Source organism: Aethalodelphis obliquidens, unplaced genomic scaffold (assembly GCF_003676395.1).
Source record: "Aethalodelphis obliquidens isolate GAN/ISIS:26980383/991018 unplaced genomic scaffold, ASM367639v1 scaffold6, whole genome shotgun sequence".
Lineage (NCBI taxonomy): Eukaryota > Metazoa > Chordata > Mammalia > Artiodactyla > Delphinidae > Aethalodelphis > Aethalodelphis obliquidens.
The window spans coordinates 73983470-74008763 of record NW_020837950.1 but is presented as its reverse complement, the minus strand read 5'-3'; the positions used below and the strand labels follow the sequence as shown (position 1 = coordinate 74008763).

Below are 25294 nucleotides of genomic sequence, written 5' to 3'. Positions count from 1 at the left end.
CAGATACATGGTTTGTAGCTGTTTTCTCACATTGGGTGGATGTTCATACAGTAAATTGCTGTACAGTAATGAAAACGAATTCATTTACTCATTCAACAAATGTTTACTGAGTGGTTATTTTATGCCAGATACTCATCTAGATATCGGGGGTACAGTTACGAATAACACAGGTTAAACCCCTCTCTTCAAGGAGTTTATAATCTAGTGGGGAGACAGGTCCTCAGCAAGGTACGTAAAATAGATTGTGTAGTAGATAGTGTTAAGGGCTAAGAAGAAATAGTGAAGCAGAGAAGGGAGATGCTAAGGGTTGGACATGAGGTGGGGCATGACAGTTTAGGTGGGGTGACCAGGAATAAAGGCCTGAGGCTGGGGGTCGAGGAGGAACAGACTGGGACGGAGTAAGCCAGTTGTGTCAAAATGGACCGAGTTGCTTGAAAAAATATTAAATTGTAGAGTGATGTATGCAGTAACACACCATTCCTGTTAATCTAACAACCTCTAGAATAGGGCTTCTTAATCTAAATAAAATTAATTACCTACAGTTGTAAAGGAAGCCAATTATATTAAAATAATTATAAAATTTTTAATGGATTCGTGTTACAATATGTGCTCTCTTATTCGAGCATTAAGTGACAAGGCAATACATGTAAAACATAGGCAAGTTAAGGTGTCATCTTTTAAAGATCTGTCAGCGTGAGGGCTCTTGTTGACCAGCTCAAATGGGGATTGTAAACTGAGGGATGGCCTTTGACTTACCTCCTTCCGTGTGTTGATCAATACAGTTGTAGGGAATTGTAAAGTACATAGCTAGACCACCCATGTGAGAACTTGGGACCTGGCCACTCACAGTCTGAACGATTAACTGCCCGGCACAGAGCTGCCTACGAGTCGGTTGGCCGTGTCGCATGAGTGCTTGTAGACAGTCTGGCTGCTGGCCTGGCACCTATACTGTAATTTCAAAGTCGTTTGAGATACGAGATATTTTGAGTTACCTCTAATCACGATGATGCGACATGAAAATCTGAATTCTGGTGATAAAGTCGCAGGCACTGCTAATATGATTGTACTTTTGTCTATATTTATAGCCGAAGGAAGTGATGAAGTTTGCTTGGAAGTTTGTGAAAATAAAGATGATTTCTTTTTCCAGTTTGAATTCAGGGACACCCCGATATCTGCTGTGGATCCCAGTTTAAGAATCTTGTTTTAAAACAGTACGATATTATTCATGGCTACACACACACACACACGCAGATATCTACAAATGGATTGGAATAATACACACTAAATTCATGATTGTAGTTGGATGGTGTGTAACGTCACAAAATATGTTATAAAAATAATCATGGCATTCAAGGTATAAAACCACGTCACAAGCCCCTCAATATCCAGGACCCACTGGGGCCGGCGCTTCCTCACATTGCGCATTTATCTTGGCAGTCCTGGTTCTTGATGGAAAAACAGCTGCTGTGACAAAGGTGGCGTCCCCATCTGTCCAGGGCGGTTACTTGGGTTCAAATCCCAGCGTCCCTGCTTACTGGCTGTAAAGCTTTGGGCCGATTATTCCACACATCTGTGCCCTCGTTTCCACGCCTGTAAAATGAGGATTATGACAAGCGCTCAGCAACAGTACTAGCCTTGTAGGGCTGATGGGAAGATTTAGTGAGAGTAGACTTGTGAAACTTCTAGAAAAGTATCTGGCTTTTAGTAAATGCTAATAAGGGCTACTCATTATTATGGCCATCACCATAACCATTTCTGACATCTTGGGGGTTTTGGTTTACTCTTAGTTTCATTTCACACATACCTTAATTTCTTTTTTGTTTTTTAATATTTATTTATTTATTTGGCTGCATTGGGTCTTGGTTGCGGCACGCGGGATCTTCCGTTGCAGCGCACGGGCTTCTCTCTAGTTGAGTTGGCGCGTGGGTTTTCTCTCTCTAGTTGAGGCGCGCGCGAGCTCAGTAGTTGTGGCGTGTGGGCTTAGTTGCCCCACTGCATGTGGGATCTTAGTTCCCTGACCAGGGATCGAACCCGCGTCGCCTGCATTGGAAGGCAGATTCTTTACCACTGGACCACCAGGGAAGTCCCAACATACCTTAACTTCTAAACGTGTTCATGGCAAATCTTTAGTTTAGATGCTTTTGCACTTCAAGAGAAAAGAACAAAACCAAAACCGCTTTGGCTGAAGCTTACTGCTTCTTAATGGACAGGACTGTTCAAGCGGGATTCCTGGCGTCAGGCAGGCCCGAGTGTGTCTCAGTTCTTCTCTCGCCAGCTGAGTGACAGTGGCAAGTTATTTACTCTTAGCTTGGGTCCCTTATGTGAGAAAAGGGACTAACTGGTAGCAGTCCCTACATCCAAGGGGGCGATTGAACGAGTCCATAGGTGGGAAGGTCCTAGAGAGGTGAGGGTATTGTGGACCTGTCCTAACTCTCCTCCTCCTTTCAGCCCTCAGGGTGGGCTTCCTGGAGGGGGTCCCGCTTGAGCCGAGTGGAGGTTTTGTAAGTGGCGTGGCTTGAGCACGGTGTGCCTGGGGATGGTGTCAGGCAGGGCTGCGCTCTGTTCTCACTTCATCCTCAGACTCCGCGACACCTTCAGGGTCTGTAGGCGGTGGAGAAGTGAGCTTGTATATGCATGTTAGGAAGGTGACCCTGAGAAGCAGTGGGGAGGGTCTGGAAGGGAGGAAGAGGTCGGAAGGCCAGTTAGAAGGGAGGTGGAGGAGAGTGGTGGCCCTGGCGTGAAAGGACAGTAGAGAGGGCGGGGAGGTGGGGGGGCGGGCAGGAGCGCCTCTGAAGGCCGGGCTGGCCTCCATGATTCTGCACGGCGTGCCTGGTGCCTGACAGGGCCCTGCACGCGGGACCGCAGCAGCGCACCCCTCCTGAGTGACTGACTGCGGTGCTTAGCAGACAGAGTTAGATGGTGCCCCAGTTTCCTGCTTCCTTGGCCTGGTAGACGGTAGCTGTTGGCAGGAATCTCAGTGTGGAAAGAGGACTGGATTGCAGGGGGTGATAAGTCTAATTTGAAGATGACCTTGAGGTGCTCTGGGACGTCCGGAGAGTGGGTGCAAGTCCAGGGCTCACGATCTCAGTTGAAATGGGGGGAGTAGTGGAGCAGAAAGGAAGGCTGAGGAGGAAGGCCCCGTGTCTCCCACCTGCACCCACTAGGCAGCCACTGTCAAATCTCTGTCTGCAGCCAGGCCTTCCCTCCTGAGCCTAAAACAGCCCCCCATCTTCTGGTGTCTTCCTCTCCAAACTGGGAGCGCGTCACTTCCCCGAGAAACAGGACCTTCCTCCTGATTTCCCTGTTCCTCCCAATAGTCCTGGAGGCTTTAGTCACCAGCCCAAACTGTGATGTTTTTAGATAACCAACGAGAACCTACTGTATAGCACAAGGAACTCTACTCAGTGCTCTGAGTAGGGTTCAGGAAGGAAATCCAAAAAAGAGGGGATACACGTATACAAGTAGCTGATTCACTTTTCTGTGCAGTAGAAACTAACACAACATTGTAAAGCAACTATACTCCAATAAAAATTAATTAAAAAAATAATCACCAAACCAAACCAAACCAAACCAAAACAAAAAAACTGTATGTTTTCTCTTGGATAAAATTCAGTAAAACTTCAGTTCCTCAGAATGCTTGAAATCGAAGGTTCTAATTTCTCGGAGTTAAACTTCTTTTAAAGGTCAGTTGTTTAAAAACCTCTTTCTAAAATATCATGTAATTGCTTTTCCCACCATTCTTGTCTCGCTAGGGACAGTCTTCTTCTCCCAGACCTTCCCGAGACTCACACCCCAGGTCTCTGCCTAAGCGTGACCCTCCAGAGGGGTCTCTCCTGGTCCTGCCTCAGCCCGAAGAGCATCCTGCGCCTGCGCCTTGCTCGATTTTGTTTCAACTGTTTATCACTGTATGATTGGCTCATTTTTTTCTTATCACTTGTCATTAAGTGATTCTTAATCTCTCTCCCTCACTAGAATGGTATTTTTTTACCACTGTATTTCCTGCACTTTGAAGGTGTTTGGTATATAGTGGGTGCTTCATAAATAATTGTTGAACGAATATTTATAAGCAGCCCTTTATGATATTAGGTCCGGTTTACAAACTTGGATATAGGCTTAGCAGAGCTGCTTACAAAGGTCCAGGTCACCTGATTTCTAAAGGACAGAGCCAGTGACTGACTGCCTCGGTGGGATTTTCACACTTCATCAGGGTGCCTTCCAGATCCCTCATCGTAGGTACCCAAGCTACTCAAACAGAATACATGAATGGAAGAAGTTGTCAGAAATGGAGGTTTCTGGGACTTTCTTGGTGGCGCAGTGGTTAGGAATCCACCTGCCAATGCAGGGGACACGGGTTCGTGTCCTGGTCCAGAAGATCCCACATGCCACGGAGCAACTGAGCCCGTGTGCCACAGCTATTGAGCCTGAGCTCTAGAGCCCGTGAGCCGCAACTACTGAGCTCACGTGCCGTAGCCCACCCGCCTAGAGCCCGTGCTCCACAACAAGAGAAGTCACCGCCATAAGAAGCCTGCACACCGCAGCAAAGAGTAGCCCCCGCTCGCCACAACTAGAGAAAGCCCGTGCGCAGCAACGAAGACCGAAGGCAGCGAAAAATGAATAAATAATTTTTTTAAAAATGGATGTTTCTGATTGTTACAAAAATGCCTTGCTTTTTTCAAATTTAGGAGGATATGGCAAAAAAATCGGTCGTAGTAAAAATTGGAGGGAGATACTGAAGCTGCCCCCCGGCACCCAGTGCAGCAAGCTTCGACATTCGATTGGTGAGTAAGGAAGCCGCACCTGCTCGAGTCCGGAGGTCATGGCTGGCGTTGTGCTGTTTCGTTTGTTAGATGTTGGTCTTTCCTTAGTCCCTTATTTGCTTCAAATGCTATTTAATAGATTCTCCATATATCGTCACGATTCTTCCCAGGAAAAAACCCTGTAGATTTTCTAATGTGCAGTTATAAAGTATGGCTATTGACTTTTTCATTAAAAACCTTTTTTAAGAACTGGGACTTCCCCGGTGGTCCAGTGGTTAAGACTCCACGCTTCCAATGCAGGGGCTGCAGGTTCGATTCCTGGTCGGGGAACTAAGATCCCACATACTGTGGAGCACGGCCAAAAAAAAGTGATATATACCCATTGTTCTAGGTAGAACAGAAGAGAAATGCAGCAGTCATCCTCTCTAGAAGTGAACACTGGTAACCGTTTCTCGGTCTCCTTCCAGACAGTTCTCTGTGCACATGGACAGGAATTACTGGTGAGAACTTCAGGAAAGGAATAGTCAGATAAAAAATAAGGTATGGCGGGGTCATGGGATACTCTGCAATGTAAAGAAGGAGAGAGTTAGCTACAGGTCCTGACATGAGCACAAGAAGTCACAAGTAGAGTCATGTCTAAGGGCAATTATAATTGTATTTTTTTAGAGACATGATTTCCAGTTCAAAGGGTATGTGCATTCAAAATTTTGATGTTCCCAAATTACCCTTCAAAAAGGTTGTATCGTTTTACCCTTGCCTATGACCTGGCCAACACTGGTCGTTATCAATGTTTTTAACCTTTACTAAAGTGTAATTTGAAAAATGGTCTCTTGTTTTAACTATGGATGGGGTTGAGCATTTTCATTGGGTTTTTTCAATTTGCTTTTTTCTAATTCATTTTTGAAAGTTCTTTATATATGAAAGGTGTTGTCCTTTTATATTCATTGTGAATACATTTTGTATTTATGCTTTTTGCCTCTTGGCTTGCAGTATTTTTCAATATGGCAGTTTTACTTTTTTATATAGACAACTATATCAATGTTTTTCTTCTTAGTCTCTGAGCTTTATGTTGTACTTAGGGAGGACACCTTTATTCCCTAAGATAATTTTTTTAAAAATCTATCTTTTCTTTAGTACTATTATAGTTCCTTTTTAAGAAAGTTTAAATATTTTATCTATCAAAATTAATTTCAGATAGTATAAAGTGGGAGTATTTTTTCCCCAAAGACCTATCCAGCCATTTTAATGTCATTACATTTTTTTCCTCATTATGTTTTAAAAATAGCAGTTTTATTGAGATATAATTAACATGCCATACAATTCACCTATTTAAAGTGTACAATTCAATAGTTTTTAATACATTCTCAGAGTTGTGTGACCATTATCACAATCAGTTTTTCAATTTACAGCATTCTCATCACCCAAAAGAAACCCCATACCCGTTGGTAGCCACTCCCCATTCCCTCCCCCACCTCTAGCTACAGGCAACCACTAATTTCCTTCTGTCTCTGTGGACTTGCCTATTCTGGACATTTCATATAAATGGGAAACATATACTATGTGATCTCTTGTGACTGGCTTCTTTTCACTTAACGTAATCTTTTCAAAGTTCACGCATGCTGTAGCATGAATCAGAACTTAATTCCTTTTTGTTGGCAAATAATATTCCATTGTATAGACATATCACACTTCATTTATCCATTCATCATTTCATAGACATTGAGTTGTTTTCGTTTTTGGTCTGTTGTGAGTAAAGTGACTACAGTGACTCACGTACAAATGTTTTTCAAATTGTGGTAAAATACACATAAGCAAAAGGACCATTTTGAGAATGTAGACTCCCTCCTGCTGCCGTCTCCTCACCACGAGGGGACTCAGAATTGGAGTGAGTCGCCTTCTGAGATGCACTTGTCACCGGAAGCTGGCCTCTCCGTCCGACACTCACCACCTCCCTCTGGCAGCAGCTGCTCGTCCGCTGGCTGGTCCCCTGCCCCGTCCCCCTGTCCCAGCCCCACTGCCCCCGTCTCCTCCACGGCCCCAGATCCAGACGGCCCTCAGAAGTGAGCAGGTCCCATAAGGTCTCTGCTGTCCTCACAATGCCCAACTTGTATTATTGTGAAGTTCAAATGAAATAATACACAGAAAGGACTTAAATCATAGTGGCACGCAGTAAGAGGTGAAAAATATTACGGGTAGTTATTATTTTTATCTGTTCCTTCTAGGAGAGAGAGAAACTCCTTAGTCTGGCACCAAGGCTTTTTGAAAATCTGATCAGTCTTTTTAAATTTAAATTTAATTTATTTATTTTAAAAAATTTATTTATCTTTGGCTGCGTTGGGTCTTTGTTGCTGTGTGCGGGCTTTCTCTAGTTGTGGCGAGCGGGGGCTGCTCTTCGTTGTGGTTTGCGGGCTTCTCATTGCAGTAGTTTCTCTTGTTGCAGAGCATGGGCTCTAGGCATGCGGGCTTCAGTAGTTGTGGCACGTGGGCTCAGCAGTTGTGGCTCGCGGGCTCTAGAGCGCATGCTCAGTAGTTGTGGCGCACGGGCTTAGCTGCTCCTCAGCATGTGGGATCTTCCTGGACCAGGGCTCGAACCCGTGTCCCCTGCATTGGCAGGCGGATTCTTAACCACGGCGCCACCAGGGAAGTCCCTGCCATTCATTTTAGGAGATTTCCTTATTATCCAGATAAACGTCCATGCTTTTATGCACATGCAGAGCACTATCCAGCCCATCCCACAGTGTTTTGTCATTAATCATATTTGTATTTAATTTCTAAGCCCACGCTCTTTGTTCTGTGACTTAATTTTAATCCTCAAATTTCTCACTCTTGAGGGTGCCCTGTATTCTTTTTCCAGATCACGTTTCATTCTTTTTGTTGTGATTTTGTCTTTGTTCCTTTCAGTAGGAAGCTGGGTAAGAAGGTTGGCAGACCTATGCTCCATCTGCTACCTCAGTGGAAACCAGGAACATTTCTGAACCTTTGAGTTCGGGAGGAAAGAGTTAAAAACTCTCAACTCGGGCTTCCCTGGTGGCGCAGTGGTTGACAGTTCGCCTGCCGATGCAGGAGACATGGGTTCGTGCCCCGGTCCGGGAAGATCCCACATGCCGCGGAGCGGCTGGACCCGTGAGCCATGGCCGTTGAGCCTGCGCGTCCGGAGCCTGTGCTCCGCAACGGGAGAGGCTACAACAGTGAGAGGCCCGCGTACCGCAAAAAAAAATTAATTAATTAAAAAAAAAATCTGGCACAAATGAACCTATCTACAAAACAGAAACAGACTCACAGACACGAACCCGTGTCCCCTGCATCGGCAGGCAGACTCTCAACCACTGCACCACCGGGGAAGCCCCATAACATAGTTTTTTATTATTTCCTTGACCCTATTACCATTTGTTCTTTAGAGAAAAACTCCGTATTATTTGTCTGTTGTTGTCCCTGTGTATAAGCCTCTTGGTATTCCGACAGGGAGTGTTTATTTGCTGTTTCATAGTTGATATAGTATCCATTATAGTTTTTTTTTTAATTAATTAATTTATTTATTTTTGGCTGTGTTGGGTCTTCATTGCTGCGCATGGGCTTTCTCTAGTTGCGGTGAGGGGGGGTTACCCTTCGTTGCAGTGCGCGGGCTTCTCATTGCGGTGGCTTCAGTAGTTGTGCACAGGCTCTAGGCACACGGACTTCAGTAGTTGTGGCATGCGGGCTCAGTAGTTGTGGCTCGTGGCCTCTAGAGCTCAGGCTCAGTAGTTGTGGCACACGGGCTCAGTAGTTGTGGCTCGTGGGCTCTAGAGCGCAGGCTCAGTAGTTGTGGTGCACGGGCTTAGTTGCTCCGTGGCATGTGGGATCTTCCCGGACCAGGGCTCAAACCTGTGTCCGCTGCATTGGCAGGTGGACTCTTAACCACTGGGCCACCAGGGAAGCCCTCCATTATAGTTTTATTTATGTGTCTGGTAGTTATGTGGAAATAAAATAGCAAACTTAATGCTCCTGTTTTATCCTGTAGTTGTCTATGGTTAAAGGGCTTCCTGATCAATATCCAGGCATAAATCTAATTTCCTGCGGGTAGTGGAACTGAACGCAAAAATTAAATGTAATTTCATTTTTTGTATTTTTTATTTTTATTTATTTATTTATGATTGAACCCGTGCCCTTGACAGTGAGAGCATGGAGTCCTAACCACTGGACTGCCAGGGAACTCCCTAAATGTAATTTTATATCTAAGTGTTTCCAAGTATGAATCGCTATAATTTCCACCGTGTCTTTTAGATTTTTCCCGTTCTTTATTGGTGAGGTGTCGGCTCACCCGCTGTGGTTTGTCTCGTGTATTGGGCCGCGTGCAGGACACATCCGGACTTCAGATCTTGGTTTAGCCATGGAGATCCCGGAAGGGGAGACCACCCAAGGAAGAGTCGGAACGCTCAGCTACACGGGTACGTAATGTACCACCCCGGGGTGCTCGTGCCCCTGCCCTCAGGACGCAGAGAACTGAACACGGGAAGGGACCTGGGGTCCGCCCTGGCCCGCTGCTGGGGAGCATACCTGGCCCCCCGGCCTGCGCTCCTCTCTGCTGACGGGCCAGAGTAGGGACAGGGCAGTGGGCCTCTCCGCTGTGCTCACTGGCCCCGCACACCCCCACAAGGTTGTCAGAGTTATGCGCGCAGCTCCAGGGCAGTGACCCAGCCTGACGCAGGGGGGCCTCTGACATGAGGGACCCTGAGGGCCTCTGCTGAGTCCCGCACTTACCCTCCCCCCATTCCACTGTGGCTGCTGTCACCTGCTGCTGGGGTCTTACTCTGAGGGAAAAGGGGCGCCCGGGGGCCTGGCTCTGCCTGTTTGGAGGCGGGGTTTCCCCACGGTAGTTACTCCACGAGCAGCAGGAATGGTTTGTAATAACAGCTTTACTGAGATGCAGTTCATGTGCCATAAAACCCACCAACCCAAAGTGTGCAGGTCAGTGGATTCCGGTTTGTTCACAGAGGTGTGCAGCTATCACCACTGTCTGATTCCAGAACTTTCTCATCACCTCAGAGAAGGCCCGCGCCCGTCAGCAGTCACTCCCCACTCCTCACGTCCGCCCCCAGCCCTGCAGCCCCTCATCTGCTTCCTGTCTCCGTGGACTCGTCTCTTCTGGCTGTTTCGTACGGGTGGACTCACGCGCTCTGTGGCCTTTCGTGTCTGCCTTCTTTGGTTTAACGTGTTGGCGAGGGTCATCCACGTGGTGACAGACATTAAGGTTAAGTGTGTTGTTTGAATTAAGTATGAGGGCGTTTAACTTGACTTAATTTACATTTCCTGTGTTTGTTACGTAGCTCCCGAAGTTCTCAATCATGAGAGGTACACATTCAGTCCTGATTGGTGGGGACGTGGCTGTCTGATATACGAAATGGTTCAGGGACAGTCTCTGTTCAGAAAATTCCGAGAGAAGGTCGATAGGGCGGAGGTGGAGCGGAGGGTGAAGGAGGAGGCAGAGCGGTACTCGGAGAAGTCGCGGTCTGGGAGGGTGGGAGTGGGGCTAGTCTTCCGACCGACCGCCGTTCAGGCTCAGGAGGGGCCACCTGGTGCTCCGCGGTGCCAGGGACAGGGCCTTCCTCGGGGGTTCTGATCACGCAGAACAGAGTTCATCGTTTGCTTTCCCCAGAGGTGCAGCTGAGAGGGAAGGGTGGTGTCGGGTCACTGTTTAGAGCACAGCTGGCCAACTTCACAGGACGCTAAACATGAAACAGAATCTTCGGGGTGCTTTGCAGCGGTAAGGTTCTTCTCTCTGCCCACGTTCCTCAGAACTCCCTTTAACTGGTCGCCAGGGACTGTGGTCCTATCGACACCCTGCCCCGATGGCCTGCCATGCGCCTGGCACTGTCAGTCCCAGGCCATCCTGGACGTAAGGGGATGAGAGAAGCTCTCCTTGTCGCTTAACTTCTCTTAAGCCAACACTCAGGATTTTCTGAGCACATTTTAAACTTCATCTGCAGCCAGCGAGAATGTATTGCGCGTCCTCCATGGGACCTTCCCCGGCACTGAGTAAAACAGGCAGTAATCCCAGCCCTTCTGCCCCCAAGGCCGGTGCTCTCACCCACTCAGGGGAGGCGGCCTGGGAGACGGGCATCTTCGGCAGGGACGTGGGAGGGGCTGGCCGCGGGGCGGGGTGGGGAGGAGGGGCCGCACCGGGGCAGGAGGCCGGGGGCTGATGCGCTGGGACTCCCGGGAAGAGATCCACGGGACAGAAGGAGGGGGGCCGGCCCGGGTTTTGTGGAGATTCAGGTGGGAGTCTGAGCCCTGGGTGGTGGCAGAGCGAGTAAGAAGCCGTCGGACTCCGGGTGGACGGCAAGGCCGCGCCCGTAGGATTTGAGAGCCGTGCACCGAGCGGGGAGGGGCTGCAGCAAAGCCCCGGCGCGGAGGCGGGGACTCGGTGCGCGCCGGGCAGCTTGTCCCGTCCTCCTGTGGCGCGCGAGGGTGGGAGGGAGCCGCTGGAGGTGTGCGGAGAAGTGAGGGGCTTCCGGCGCGCCAAGGGCCGCGTGGGCGTCCAGGGAGATCGGTGGTTGGTTGTGTGCAGGCAGGACGCGCGAAGCTCGCAGCAGGCGGGGAGTCGGGCTTGCTTAAGCGGGTCTGAAGAAGCAGGAGCGAGGCCGCGGGGGTGGGTGGGTGCAGAGGGGCGGTTGGAGGAGCGACTGTGGGTGTGCGCGGGTCACAGAGGAGAGTGCGGACACGGGGCAGGTGGAGGCGGGCTCCTTGCCGGAGTTAGACACACGGGGGCGCGCGCTGCGGGGGGAGGGCTGACGGGGTGGGGGGGGAGTGGCAGGATGGAGGACGGAGGACCAGGCCACTGGACTGCGGCCACAGAGCGCGGGGTGTGGTCCCCCAGTGGGTGCTGGGGTCAGCCGGTGTGTCTTGCGGGAGTTGACACTGGCTGGGGATGAAGTACCTAGGGGTCCGTCTCCTCTTGTGTCCACATGTGAAGGGACGTGTGCTGGTGGCCTTTCTCGGGCTGCTCACCCTGCTTGGAGCTGAGGGCGTTCAGTCAGCTCCTCTGTAACCGCCTCCTGGCCACCCTGCTGTTGCTGTTCAGCTGGTAGATGTTGACCCAGTGTCTGCTGGCACGCGACGGTCCGATGGGGCTGCAGGAGCATACAGATGTGCGAAGTGGGGCCGGCCCCTCGGGAGCACACAGTTGAATGGCAAGCCTAAAGTAACACGAAAGAAACTAGGGTCAAAAGCAGAGCTTGACGGGTACAAGATAGAAGCGAAGCCTAAAGGGTTTTCAGGATGAAGGGATGCTGTTCGTGGGAAAGATGGTGGTGTCTGCGTGAAGCCCAGCCTGTGACTCAGGGCCCGGGGTCGAGGCCCAGCCTCCCACCACCACGCGCTCACCCCTCCGGGTCTCGGGTTTCTCATCTAGAAGATGCAGACGGTGGATAACTTCTACCTTATAGAATTGCCAGCAGGATAAAATGAAAGCGTGCGTGTGAAGTGTTCAGTCCCACGTGAATCCTCGGTAACTGCTGAGCAGAGCAACAGCTAGTTCTTAGAGAGTCTGTGAAATTCCAACAGACGGCCTGGAGGAGGGGCCACCTCAGGTGCAAGGTCGATGTGAACAGGGCACAGAGGGGGGAGCGTGGGCAGCTGCGGGGTCCAGGATGTGGCCCAGCGCTGACTGCACGCGAAGGGGACAGCCCGCCTCTGCCCGTCCCTGCCGGGCCCCTGCCGTGACACCTGGTGTCGGGTACCGCTGGGTCATTTTCAGAGCTCTCTGTTTTCATTTCAACCCCACGGTGGCTTTCTAGGATATTCTCAGAGCTGCACGGTGGAAAAATTAAAAGTTGATTTCCGTGGTGTCCCATAGTCAGTGGCAGCAGGCAGCACGGGCACAAGGTGCTTTCCGCTGCCCGGCGCTGCCCGGTCAGGCCCCTGGACCGCGTGAGTTGGCAGCAGGCTTGACAGAGGCATGGAGTCCCTGCGGTGCGGTCATTGCATCTGGCCTGACACAATGTTCAGGTCTGGTCTTAATTAAGGAAGCCTGTGTTACTGAGCCCCGCCCTGGCTCCGTGCTGGAGTTCCCACGGCAGCTGCCTGCAGAAGCTTGAGTCCTGCGGGAAAGCCCGGCACCGCGCCCACTACGCAGGTGTATTCCCATCGGCGGTGTCTGGTAGGAGTCAGCTCGGCCGAGAGACCAGACGGCCTCGGTGTGTGTGCGACCCGGCCGAGCGGGCGGGGCCCGGCCCAGGGGCGTCGCACATGAGCCGGGAGCCACACGTGGGTGCTGGCTGGGAGTCGAGGCCACGGGTCAGCCAGCGTTCCTGTGACGCACCAGGTGGCGTCACTAGGGCTTTGCAGGTCGCTCTCGCATCGTTCAGTTCACCATTGCAGCGCAAACAGCCACAGACCCCTGAGCTAACAGCCAGCTCTGCTCCCACAGAGCCTTATTTACAGAAGCAGGCACCGGTGCGGTACAGCCCTGGGCTGCAGCTTCCCAGCCCCTGGCCTAGGCTAGGTTTTGGAGGCCCAGACCTTTCCTGTGTCGCTCTGAGCAGAGGCAGACCTCTTTGACTGCTAATTGTGGAAGAAGGCCTATCTGAACTTTTGGCAATAAGGGGCATACCTTTATTGTGCTTCACAAATAGTGTGTTTTTGACAGATTGAAGGTTTGTGACAGCCCTGTGTTGAGCAAGTCTATTGCCACTATTTTCCTAGCAGCTTTATTCTTTAATTAGGTACAATTGTTTTAGACATAATGCTATTGCATACTTAACAGACTACAGTGTAGTATAAACGTAACTTTTATACGCACTGGGAAACCAAAAAATTCGTGTGACTTGCTTTACTGCAATAATCACTTAACTCTGATGGTCTAGACTCGAACCCGCGGTATCTCCGAGGTCTGCCCGTTTAAATGTATAAGTAAGGAATACTTTTGAAAGAAACACTTTCTATTAATTTTAAGAATATACAACTTTTAGAGCTAGGTTTGCTAAATTTTTGCCTCATCTGAGGTCCTTAGTGATCTGTTTAATTAATAGATTAAAATAGTTTCTAATAATCAACATAACTTGGCATGAAAGTGGTGTCTGCAAAGTTCCCAAGAGCTTCTATTTCTTGAAAAAAATCCCCTAATTTTTACGTGGGTAAACTTTTCTTAAGGATTTACTTAGCCACCTTTTTTTTTTTTTTTTTTTTTTTTTTGCGGTACGTGGGCCTCTCACGCGCAGGCTCAGCGGCCATGGCTCACGGGCCCAGCCGCTCCGCGGCATGTGGGATCTTCCCGGACCGGGGCACGAACCCGTGTCCCCTGCATCGGCAGGCGGACTCTCAACCACTGCGCCACCAGGGAAGCCCTCTTAGCCACCTCTTTATTTATTGATAGCTCAAAGGCAAAACTTCAGTTTCAACTCCTTTTTGAAGCATTGCGTATTCTAAATCAGTAAAATCTGAAGTAACGGGGTTTGGTTGATACTTTGAAATTTAGTGACTTTGTTTAGATGGAGGTGCTCTTTGCCACCCCGATTCTTTGGCCATTTTTGTTATGGAGCTTTTCTGGGTTTTCTCTTTTATCCTTGGAGCTTCCATTGACTCCATTTTCACTCGTCCACAGCTACTCACCAAGGATCCCAAGCAGCGCCTGGGCTGCAGGGGCGAAGGAGTGGCTGAAGTCAAGGGACACCCTGTGTTCAGGGACGTTAACTTCAAGAGGCTGGAGGCCCACGTGTCAGACCCCCCTTTCCGTCCTGACGTAAGTGTGTTGCCAGAGAGCAGCGGGGTGTTGGGGTGTCTGAGAAAACGGATGTTTTCCAGGTAGGTTCAGGACCACCCGTCCCGCCCCCGGTGCCCCCTGGCCCGTCCGCACAGGCCCTCCCGGCCCGCTGCCGCCCTGGCTGGTGGAGCCCACCCAGGTCACTGCCCTGCTCAAAAACCTCAGCAGCACCCGACACCCTCCCCAGGGTGCCCCGCCAGGGTCCCCACGTTCCCGCGGCCCCTTCCCCCGCCCGGAATGCGCTTCCCCACGCCGGGTCTCGCAAGGTCCTGGCTGCACACTGAGGGCCCTGGAGTGGCCGCTCGAGCCTCCTGGTGAGCGCGTGGCGGGGCCACACGGGGCCACGTCCCCAGGGCCCAGCAGGCCCCGCGCACGTCGGAGCTGGGCCGGAGCAGCCCCCTCTTTGGCCTTGAGCTGCTGCAGGCCTGTGATGGAAACGTGGAGATTCGATCATTCCGCAGGATATGATGGGGCTGAGACGTGCGGTTAAAATAGTTTTAGTTGTACAGTCAGGATTCATTATGTTTACGTGGAATGTGTTGTGGCAGCAGCCTCTCCCTTTGAGCTCGTTCTCGCAGCGCCCTCCCACCTGCTCCAGGCACTAGAGTCACGGGGAGGACCAGCTCCAAGACGAGGAAAACCCAGCCGGGGCTGCTCAGAGCCTTCTTTCCACCAGGCCCTGTGCGCCGCGGGCCGCAGCCTTCCCTGAGGAGGGCGCCGGCTGGGGAGTGAGGGGCAGAGGCGCTGGGGCTGCTCCGGGGGCTCTCCTGCATTTAACCAGACGGTCCGGGGGCCCGCTGTCAGCAGCGTCTGAGGGCGTCAGGCAGCCTGGCAAGGGCGCAGGATGGGGTTCTGGCCTGGGCTCGGGCGTCCCCTGCACCGTCTCCTGAGGGCCGGCCCCCCACTGGCGGCTCCCACCTCTCCACTGCTCTCAGAAGTTCTGACCAGGGGCCCGGGATCGGCACGCTCCTTCCTTGTCGTGCACGCATCCCTGAGCCCTGGCTCCCTGAGCGGGGAGAGCAGAGCACGCATCCCTGAGCCCTGGCTTCCCTGCTCCAGAGGCGGCGGCCCGGGCTCCACACGCCCTGCCTGCTGGCCTGACTCTGCGCCCGAGGATGCCAGTGCCCGGTGGGGCTGGGGGCCTGGGGGCCTGCCCAGCGCAGATGGGGGCCAAGCAGGTGGACAGCACGTGCGCGAGGGAGGCCGAGGGCTGGAGGCTTCCTCTGCCGTGTCCCAGCAGGGGCACCCCGTCCGCCCTTCTCCACCTGCAGCCTCTGCCGTGGCCCGTTTCCGTGCAGGAAAGAGAAGAGGGGGCCTCGGGGGGCTTGTGGGCGAGAGAGTGGGGAGCTGGAGCAGACGGGCCGCGGGGCCTGTGGCTCTGGAGGTTGCTAGAGCAAGGATTGGACGTACTCCACGCCGGGAGGGATGGCGAGGAAAGGAGGGTGCAGGTGTGCGTGCGGCGGCTTCCCAGGTGTCCTGAGCGCCGCTGAGGGAAACAAACGCAGCGGCGGCCGTCTCAGCCGCGCCTCTCTGTGCTCTGTGACAGCCGCAGGTGGTTTACTGCAGGGACGTCCTGGACATCGAGCAATTCTCCACGGTGAAGGGCATCCGCCTGGACAGCACCGACTGCACCTTCCACAGCCAGTTCGTCACGGGCTGTGTCTCCATCCCCTGGCAGAGCAAGGTACTGCCCGTTGCAGCACGGCCCACCTAGCTAGTTACAACGACCAAGAAGAACCTTATGTGTGTAGAATGAACAGTTTCCTCTTTAAGATATCTTTTTAGCTATTTTACATACACATCCATTTGTGTGTGCGCGCACGTGTGCATGTTCGGAGGTAAAATTATATGTGGCAGCTGCCCCTGGTCCCTTCACGGGGGGTGGACAGAGGTGGCCCCCTCGGGTCTGCTGGGCTCTGCCGCCCTGAGCCCTGCTCCCTGAGCGGGGCTGGCTGGACGGGAGTTCACTGCTCTGGGGGCCACGCTGGCGGCCACGCGACCTCCCCCAAGAGGAGGGCAGGAAGCAGGGGAAGTAGGAGCCGAGGACGGGGGCCAGAGTGGCCGCCGAGCACTGGGCTGGGGGCCGGGTGGGCGGTGCCGGCCGGCCGCACGGGGCCTCCGCCACTCCTCTGTCCTGCCCTTCTGTGGGTGCAGATGACCGAGTCTGAATGTTCCAGGGACATCAACGAAAGGGGAAATGTGGCATTAGATCCAGAAGAGAAGACATATCAGCCAGCTCCCAGACAGAAGAGAGGCTTCTTCCACAGACTCTTCACTCGAGGGGTAAGGGTGACACACGTTCTGTTATTATTATTATCCCATTATAATGTGATGTGTTAAAAGGAATATTTCACCAAGGTAAAACTTTCTTTGTTCAGCTTTCTTTTTTCAGTGCCTCTTATATAAGATAATTTACATAGTTTGAAAGCCAGCCATAAGGTACAGTTTGAGCCCAGCGAGAAGAATCCTCACAGTGGTGTTTGTCATTGCTGTGAAAACTGTTCTGATGCAAGAAGAAGAAATGGCTTACAACACTCGAAAGGAGATCGTCTGTCCACGGCAAAGCATTTCACACTAGACTCAGAAATCAGCATCTTGTAGAACAACCATAAAACAGTGCACATCATTTCAATTTCTGCCTTACGTGTTCTGATTCTTTTTTTTTTTTTTTTTTCTTTTTTTGGCTGCATTGGGTCTTAGCTGCGGCACGCGGGATCTTTCGTTGGGGCACACAGACTTCTCTCTAGTTGTGGCTCAGTAGTTGCAGCACGCAGGCTCAGTTCCCGCGTGGCGTATGGGATCTAGTTCCCTGACCAGGGATCACACCTGCGTCCCCTGCATTGGAAGGTGTCATCTTAACCGCTGGATCACCAGGGACGTCCCCGTGTTCTGATCCTTAGAGCTGTCACATCATTCGCCACGATCACAGGGAAAGGCGATTTTCTTTTGAACATGGAGGAGTGGTTTGGAGACTTTCTGTGGTAGCATTAAATTTAGGAACTTTTTCCAAGTCTCCTTGGACCAGTGGATTATCCTGCCGTGAACCCCGTCTGTTCCCGAGGGGTTTGTGCCGAGGTTGTCCACTAACATCCATGGTTTTTCAGTATAGACCCAGAGTGTGTGACCACGTTTCCTCTGCAAACTGGGGGCTGGGCGGGAGTTAACCCCGTCCTTCTCTGGGGCCGAGTGTGTCTCGTTGCGAGTCGTCTCCGGTCCACACCGTGGGGGCCTTCAGTGAACCTGCGGCCGATGGAATCCATACGGTCGTTCCGGAAGGAAGGAGGCGCGCACCCCGCGCTGCTGAGCTGGGTGGTGAGCGTGGGGTGAGGTACGCAGCGTGAGTGCAGGACGCATGGGCGACGCCGTCTCTGTGTGAACCAAGCAGCCCGCAGGACGTGAAGCACACGGGAGCGAATTTAAGGGTTTCCCTGCCTTGAAGTCAGCACCCCGCGCCACGTTTTCACGTCCACTTAAGGCAAGTCAGCGACTTGCATCAGAAAGGCGCCTGACAGGCCTTGTGCCGGTCTTGCGGGCTGCATCAACGCCAGCCCCAGCGAGAAGGAGGGGCTGCCCTCCAGACGGCGAGCGCTTGCTGCACAGCCGGCCAGCGCCACGGAGCCTGTGCCCTGGGCTGCATCCTGCCCGTGAACTGCAATAACCGCGCGTGACACACCCTGAAACGCGCCTGATGAGTCTGTCCATTTCTCTACTTTCATACCTGAGTTGTCTTTTCACTAAAGCTGGATTGAGGAAAAGGCCTCTTGAGGACTCGTGACGCCCAGAAAGCCCCAGCTGCAGACGCCTTGTGGCGGGGACTCCGCGTGTCCCCGCGGGGAGGAGGGGAGAGGCCTGGGTGCCAGCCCTGCGGCGTCTGCGCCGAAGGCCCTGCTCCTCGCCCGAGGCTCCTCCCGCGCTCCTCCCGTGGGTGGGCGTCGGTTGGAAGATCTTGGCCCCTTTCCCTTCGTGTTCACCGCCCCGTGCCTCTCATCGAGATTCCCCCCACCCGCCCTCGGGCGTCTCCGCAGCGCTCCTGTCCATCCTCTGAAGGAGGGTGTTGCCAGGACCCTGAGGTCAGGGCTTGGCTGTCGGGGGCCGCTCTCCCTACCCCTGCGGTGTTGGACGGGTTTCTGTGGCCGTGGCCTGTGAGTCTCCGGGGCTGGGATCCCGGAGCCAGACGTGCGGGAGGGGCCCTGGCGTCGGGGCGAGGGGGCGCCCGGGGTGCACGGGCCTCGGCAGGGCCTTCTGGGGCCAGAGCGGCCTTTGGCAAGGTGAGAGCTGGTGGAGGGAAGAGCCGAGAAGCCTCCTGTGTCCTGCGACCCCGCTGGCTGCCCTGCCTCCGCGGTGGGCTGAGGTCAAGGTCACTGTCCCTTGGCTTGCTGGGGAGCCCTTGCCACCTGCCATGTGGGATCCAGGGGCCGGGCCTCAGAGACTGTAACCAAACAGCAGGGACTTGGTCCCGACGCTGTGACACCCGGAAAGCCACCGCCAGGGTCTGGTCCCGCGTCGCTCTCCCCAAGGGTCATCTGCCCCACCCAGCGCGTTCCAAGGTGTGGTTTGCATCTGCGCTGATGGAGCTGTATGCCGCATGCTGGCTGCAGTGGGGAGCCCAGTTGCCTGGAGGCCTGTGTCTAGAGCAGAGTCCCTCCCAGGCGACGTACCACAGACCAGGTGAGGGGAAGGGGGATCTATCTGGGGTCTGGGGCCTTGATTTTGGCAGGAGGGAAGTGGCTCGGCCTCTCCCCCACCTCATCCTGCCTCTAGAGGGAAGGTGGCAGGAGTTCCCACCTCCTGGGGGCTGGGAGCACATGCAGCAGGGTTTGGTCCACGCTACCTGCTCATAAAGAGGTTACTAATCGTGGAAAAGGAATACGTGCTCATCGTAAAAAACACAGGAGAGCGTAAAGAAAATAGGAATCACCTTTATTCCCACATCCTGTTTACATTCTGACTTCTTCCAGGCCTCCTTCCTCCCCTGCTGGGGCCCTCCTGCCTCCCGCTGTGGATCATCTGGGGGATGTGCGAGGGCCTGGCCCGTCACAGGTGGGGAGGCTGGGGTGCAGCCCACCTGCCTGCAGAGTGAGGAGAGGGGGACCGCAGGGACGGCCCGAGCCTGGGGGGTTGTCCGCACCCGGGGGCACAGCTACGGGAACCAGTCAAGTCCTTCTTTTTCTTTTCCTTTCTTTTCTCCTCTTTCCTTTTTTTGCTTAAGCTAGTCTGAGTCGCACGTCTCCATGCCCAAGTGAGAGCCCTGACAGAGACAACAAATCCAGGTAAGAATTTTTACAGGGTGTCTGGCAACTTAGTAGATTGAACATGTCTTTTTTTGTTTTCTTTGTTTCTGATTATAAGCAAATGTATATTTATTAAAGAGAATTTTGAAATTAAGACGAGTACACAAGGAAAGTTTGTGTTTAACGTCAGCCACTGTCCAGGGATAATCCCTCTCCGCATTTTATTCTGTAATGTATATAATTGATAGTTGTTTCTTGCCATGTCGTTAAATAGATCTGACTGCTTCACCTCTTATGGCACATTTTGACCATCATTTATTTAAACAGTCCTAACAAGTGTCGTTCCCACTTTTCTCGTCAATATGAATACCAATGGGACGGACGCCCCACACCTACGTCTTCGTACCCACACCTGATAATATTTCTGGGGTAGCTTCTCACCAGGGAATCCCTTAGTAAAAGGGTATGAACGATGGACATAAATCCTCCGAGAAAGAGCTAAAATGGCTAAAATGGTTATACCTAGAAAGCAGGTTCACTGGGATGGGCAGAACTGGAGCAGAGGAATGCTGTTTATAAGCACTGCATCTTGACTTTTCATGTATTATTAAGATAAAAATAAATGTGACCTTGTAAGGATTATTTACTTTCCCCCCAATAAAGCACAGCTATGCACTAAAAAAGGTATAGGATCATTTTTAAAGAATATATATGATTTGCCTTTATGAACAAGTTGCCCTCCTGAAAATGTTTAACCATTTGCCCTCCCACCAACAATGTTTAACAGTTCCTTGCTAAGTTTCACCAAAAACTCAGTTTTGATGAAGAGTTTCACCAGAAACTAGGTATCTTTCATTTCTTTTTTGTGGTAACATACACATAACACTTACCACCTTAACCATTTTTAAGTGTACAGTTCAGTGGTGTTAAGTGCGTTCACGTTGTCGCGCAGCCGTCCCCACCACGTGTCCACAGAACCGTTTCATCTTGTGAAACTGAAACTCTGTCCCCATTAAACACTAACCTCCCTGTTCTTCCCCTCCCCCAGCCCCTGGCCCCCACCATTCTACTTTCTGTCTCTATGGATTTGACGACTCTTGGGACCTCATATAAGTGGAATCACGTGGCGTATGTCTCTTGGGTCGGGCTTATTTCACTCAGCATAACGTCCTCAGGGTTCATCCATGTTGTAGCAGGTGTCAGAATCCCCTTCCTTTCTAAGGCTGAATCAGATTCCTTTCTGCTTCTCCATTCATCCGTTCATGGGCACTTGGATTGTTTCAACGTTTTAGCTATTGTGAATAACGCTGCTATGGACTTGGGGGTACAATATCTCCTTGAGACCCTGTTTTCAATTCTTTGGGGCACATACCCAGAAGTGGAATTGCTGGGTTGTATGGTAATTCTTGGTTTAATTTTTTGAGGGGCCACGATACCGTTTTCCACAGCAGTGGCACTATTTTATGTTCCCACCAACAGTGCACAAGGGTTCCAGTTTGTCCATATTCTTCTGAACACATCCTTTTTAATGGCTTTTTGGCATTATTCCAATATTTTATTAATTTTTTCTTTTTGGCCACACTGCACGGCTTACAGGATCTTAGTTCCCCAAACAGGGATTGACCCCAGGGCCCCTGTAGTGGGAGCGCAGAATCCTAACCACTGGACCACCAGGGAAGTCCCTCCGATATTTTAAAGTATTAATGTTTCTACCAATTCCCTATTGTTGCACATTTACGTTGTTTCATCTTCTTGATACTATTAATATTGCTTCAATTACCATCTTTGTAGCTCCATCTTCGAATGCTTGTCTGATAACGTCCTGAGTGACGGTCCACAGGTATATATGCTAAGTCAAATGGTTCAGGTACTTAAATCTTCTCGTATCATCTCATTTATTTATTTATTTTTTGGCCACACCACGCAACATGTGAGACGTTAGTTTCCTCCACCAGGGATCGAACCTTTCCCCCTGCGTTGGGAGCCCAGAGTCTTAACCACCGGACCGCCAGGGAAGCCCCCTTTAATCTGCTGACGGATCCACATCTTCTGACGTTGCCAAGTTACTCTTCAGAAGAATGACAGGACTGTATCATAACTAGCAGTTCTTGCAAGGCCTTGCTTCCTGTGTCCTCATCAATCCTGGCTAGCACTCTCTTTACTCACCTTTTCTCAGGTTCTTGCTGAATCTTACTGAATCAACTTACGCTGTTTTCATAAGTTGCTAACTCCGAGTTTCCCGCCTTACCCTGGAGCATCTGAGCCAGGACTTCAGAGCCTGTGATGAAATGCCACCCAGGGTCAGACATTCCCCCTCCTGCTCTGTGCTTTGTCATCCATGAAGCGAGGCATGTGGCGTGAGAGTGTTCCCTTTGTCTCATTCCTTGAAGTCAAACTTTCCCCCTCTTATGCCCTTTGAATTCAGCGCTGAGATCTCAGAGGACCTCTGCTTGGGTAGGTCCTGGCCTCTTTCTCTTCTGCTTCACTGTGTTATTCCTCTTAACTGCTCACAGCTGAGTGAGTGAAATTCTTTAAACACTGCTTTATCACTGGGGCTGAATTCTTACTGTTTTCCATCACATTTCTTTCCCTTCTCAACTGGAAGATGAGCCCAGCAAAGGGCCTGCATTGTGTGGCAGGGAGGTGGGGGGTGGGGTGGGCTGTGCTTCTGCTTTTTGTATTTCGTGTCTCTTACTTTGAGGGCCAGGCAGCATTCAAGCTGTGGTTTTAAATAGGAAGGAGCACTTCCAGTCTTGATTTTCTAATAAGGAAACAACTGGGCTTTAGAGTGGAGGGATGTCATACCCCATGTAGACCTCATTTTAATTAATATAGCAGTCAGTGCTGGCCAGGCATCTCCTTCAAGAAGTCCTCTTGGGACTTCCCTGGTGGTCCAGTGGTTAAGACTCCATGCTCCCAATGCAGGGGGCCCAGGTTTGATATCTAGTCAGGGAACTAGATCCCACATGCATGCCGCAACTAAAGATCCTGCATGGGGCTTCCCTGGTGGCGCAGCGGTTGAGAGTCCGCCTGCCAATGCAGGGGGCGCGGGTTCCTGCCCCGATCCGGGAGGATCCCACATGCCGCGCGGAGCGGCTGCGCCCGGGAGCCATGGCCGCTGGGCCTGCGCGTCCGGAGCCTGTGCTCCGCAACGGGAGAGGCCACAACAGCGAGAGGCCCGCGTACCGCAAAAAAAAAAAAAAAGAAAGACCCTGCATGCCGCAAGGAAGACCCCGTGTGCTGTAACCAAGACCCGGCACAGCCGGATAAATAAACGAAAACACGCCAATCCCAATGCCTTAAACATACGTATAAAAGAAGTCTCCTGACCCTCATTCCCAGGCCAGGTGAAGGGCCCCTCCCTGGGCTGGAGCTTATACAGGGGATCAGTTGTAGCCTTCGTGTTGTTCATATTCTAGTTACCAGTAACTAAGGGTAATGTCTTTGTTTGGGCTGTTACATCAGAATACCATGGACTTGGTGGCTTATAAATGACAAATATTTCTCACATTTCTAGAGGCTGGAAGTCTGAGATCAGCGTACCAGCAAGGGTGGTTTCTGCTGAGAACCCTCTTCCGGGTTGTAGACTGCCAACTTTCTGTTGTACCCTCACATGGCAGAGAGCAGAGAGGGGAAGCAAGCTCTCCCATGAATCTTACAAGGGCACTAATCCATTCATGGGGGCTCTACCATCATGACCTCATCTAATTATCTGAGTAATGGACAAATAACATGATGATTTAAAATGAAAGTAGAGTGAACGGTAGAAAGATATTGAAGAAAATCTTCAACTTATTGCTGGAGGCTAAATTGCCAGGTTCCCAAGAGATAGAACTTACGACATTTTGGTCACAGTACAGTACAAAGTACAGTAATAGAGGTGGCAAAGAGGGGAGGAATGGAAGCAGTCAAGAGAACAGAAAATAGTAAATAAGAACAAAAAGGACCAGAGAGAAAATGAGAGCTACTCTGATTTTACATTCTTTGTGGGATACATTTTAAAGACATAAAGAAACTTGTATACGTTTGAATTGGATGCACAACAGTGTGAATGTGAATGTACTTAATGCCACCGAACCGTATACTTAAAGATGGTTAAAACGATCAACTTAGGGACTTCCCGGGTGGTCCAGTGGTTAAGACGCCACACTCCCAGTGTAGGGGGCCCAGGTTCGATCCCTGCTCAGGGAACCAGATCCCGCGTGCTGCTACTAAGAGCCCGCATGCTGCAACTAAAAAGATCCCACAAGCCACAATGAAGATATTGCATGCGGCAATGAAGATCCTGCGTGCTGCAACTAAGACCCAGCACAGCCAAATAAATATTTTTTAAAAAATGGTCAACTTTATGTACTGTATATTTACCATAATAAAAAAGAATGAAAAAAGTTGAATTGAGTTTAAACTCATTATTTCCCAGCTCTGTGCTCTGAAAGACCTAGAAGCAATGACACCCCGGTAGCAGGGAGCACACCTGCTGCCTGGATCTTGGTTTCTAAATACCATTCTCCAGTAAAAGGAGTCAGGGCTCCTCGAAGAAATGGCCGGTTCCACGTCTGAGGAGGCAAAGATGAGCCTGGAAAATCTTGTGATATAAAATAAGAAAGTGCTTTAAAAATAATGGGCATGTCAAAAGGACACAGAAGTCACCTTGAAGTGGCTTCCAACGAATTTGGGACAATTCGAGCATTACTAAAAGAATAATGATGAAATTGATAATGATATATATATTTTTAAGTGTCTATAGTTAAGATTCAAAGAAGTAAAGGAATAGATGTGTACGGGGAGGAAAATGCTTCCTCATGAAAGAGTGCCGGGCGGTTAGGGCAGAAGGAATGAGGGGTTAGGACACTCACCAATCTGCAACTCCCAGCGTGAGTCAGGCCAGCAGCATCAAGAGTGCCAGACCCACTGGTGGAAGGCCTTTGGGGAATAGGGTATTCTCACAGGTCCAGAGAACTATCCCAAGTGACTTAGTAATTACGAAGAGAAGAGGTACTTTCATATTGGAGAGATCTGGCAGTCACCCCCTTGACTGAGTGACCAAACTTAGCCCCACAGACCAAGGGCAGCCTGACACCAGGACAGGCCCACCTGTGAAGCTTTCTTCCTAAAGGGTTTTTTTTTTTTTTTTTAACATCTTTATTGGGATATAATTGCTTTACAATGGTGTGTTAGTTTCTGCTTTATAACAAAGTGAATCAGTCATACATAAACATATGTTCCCATATGTCTTCCCTGTTGCGTCTCCCTCCCTCCCACCCTCCCCATCCCACCCCTCCAGGCTGTCACAAAGCACCGAGCCAATATCCCTGTGCCATGCGGCTGCTTCCCACTAGCTATCTACCTTACTACTTTCCTAAAGGGTTTGATGGAATCTAGTCAGACCCCCAGACCAGGGCTGTCCAATAAAATATGTAAGTCACACATGTGAATTTTTTAAAGTAAAAAGAAACAGCTTTGAATAATTTTTTAAATTTAACCCGCCATATCCAAATATCATTTCTATATGTAATCAGTATAAACATAATAAGACATTTTACATTCTTTATTCTGTACTGAGTATTTGA

General features: G+C 50.9%; 1 protein-coding gene and 1 long non-coding RNA gene across 2 annotated transcripts; both read left to right on the top strand.

The window, feature by feature from the left end:
• The first annotated feature begins 4744 nt into the window (after nt 1-4744).
• LOC113619164 (uncharacterized) lies at nt 4745-10001 on the top strand. Its single transcript, XR_003432311.1, has 3 exons — nt 4745-4778; nt 9092-9181; nt 9761-10001. It is a non-coding gene; the product is annotated as an uncharacterized LOC113619164 (long non-coding RNA).
• Nucleotides 10002-10134: 133 nt separating this feature from the next.
• GRK4 (G protein-coupled receptor kinase 4) lies at nt 10135-17129 on the top strand. The gene is made up of 7 exons (XM_027104056.1): nt 10135-10241; nt 10553-10629; nt 11049-11386; nt 14335-14472; nt 16040-16177; nt 16648-16776; nt 16852-17129. Exons 1-7 carry the CDS (start codon nt 10135-10137, stop codon nt 16897-16899), a joined length of 975 nt encoding a protein of 324 aa, XP_026959857.1. The 3' UTR covers nt 16900-17129.
• The last annotated feature ends 8165 nt before the right edge of the window (nt 17130-25294 follow it).

Coding starts and splice junctions, on each gene's coding strand:
- GRK4 (XM_027104056.1), top strand. CDS start 10,135: ATGGTTCAGGGACAGTCTCTGTTCAGAAAATTCCGAGAGAAGGTCGAT. Junction 10,630..11,048: donor AGTCCCAGGCCATCCTGGAC/GTAAGGGGATGA, acceptor AGAGCGAGTAAG/AAGCCGTCGGACTCCGGGTG. Junction 16,178..16,647: donor CCATCCCCTGGCAGAGCAAG/GTACTGCCCGTT, acceptor CTGTGGGTGCAG/ATGACCGAGTCTGAATGTTC.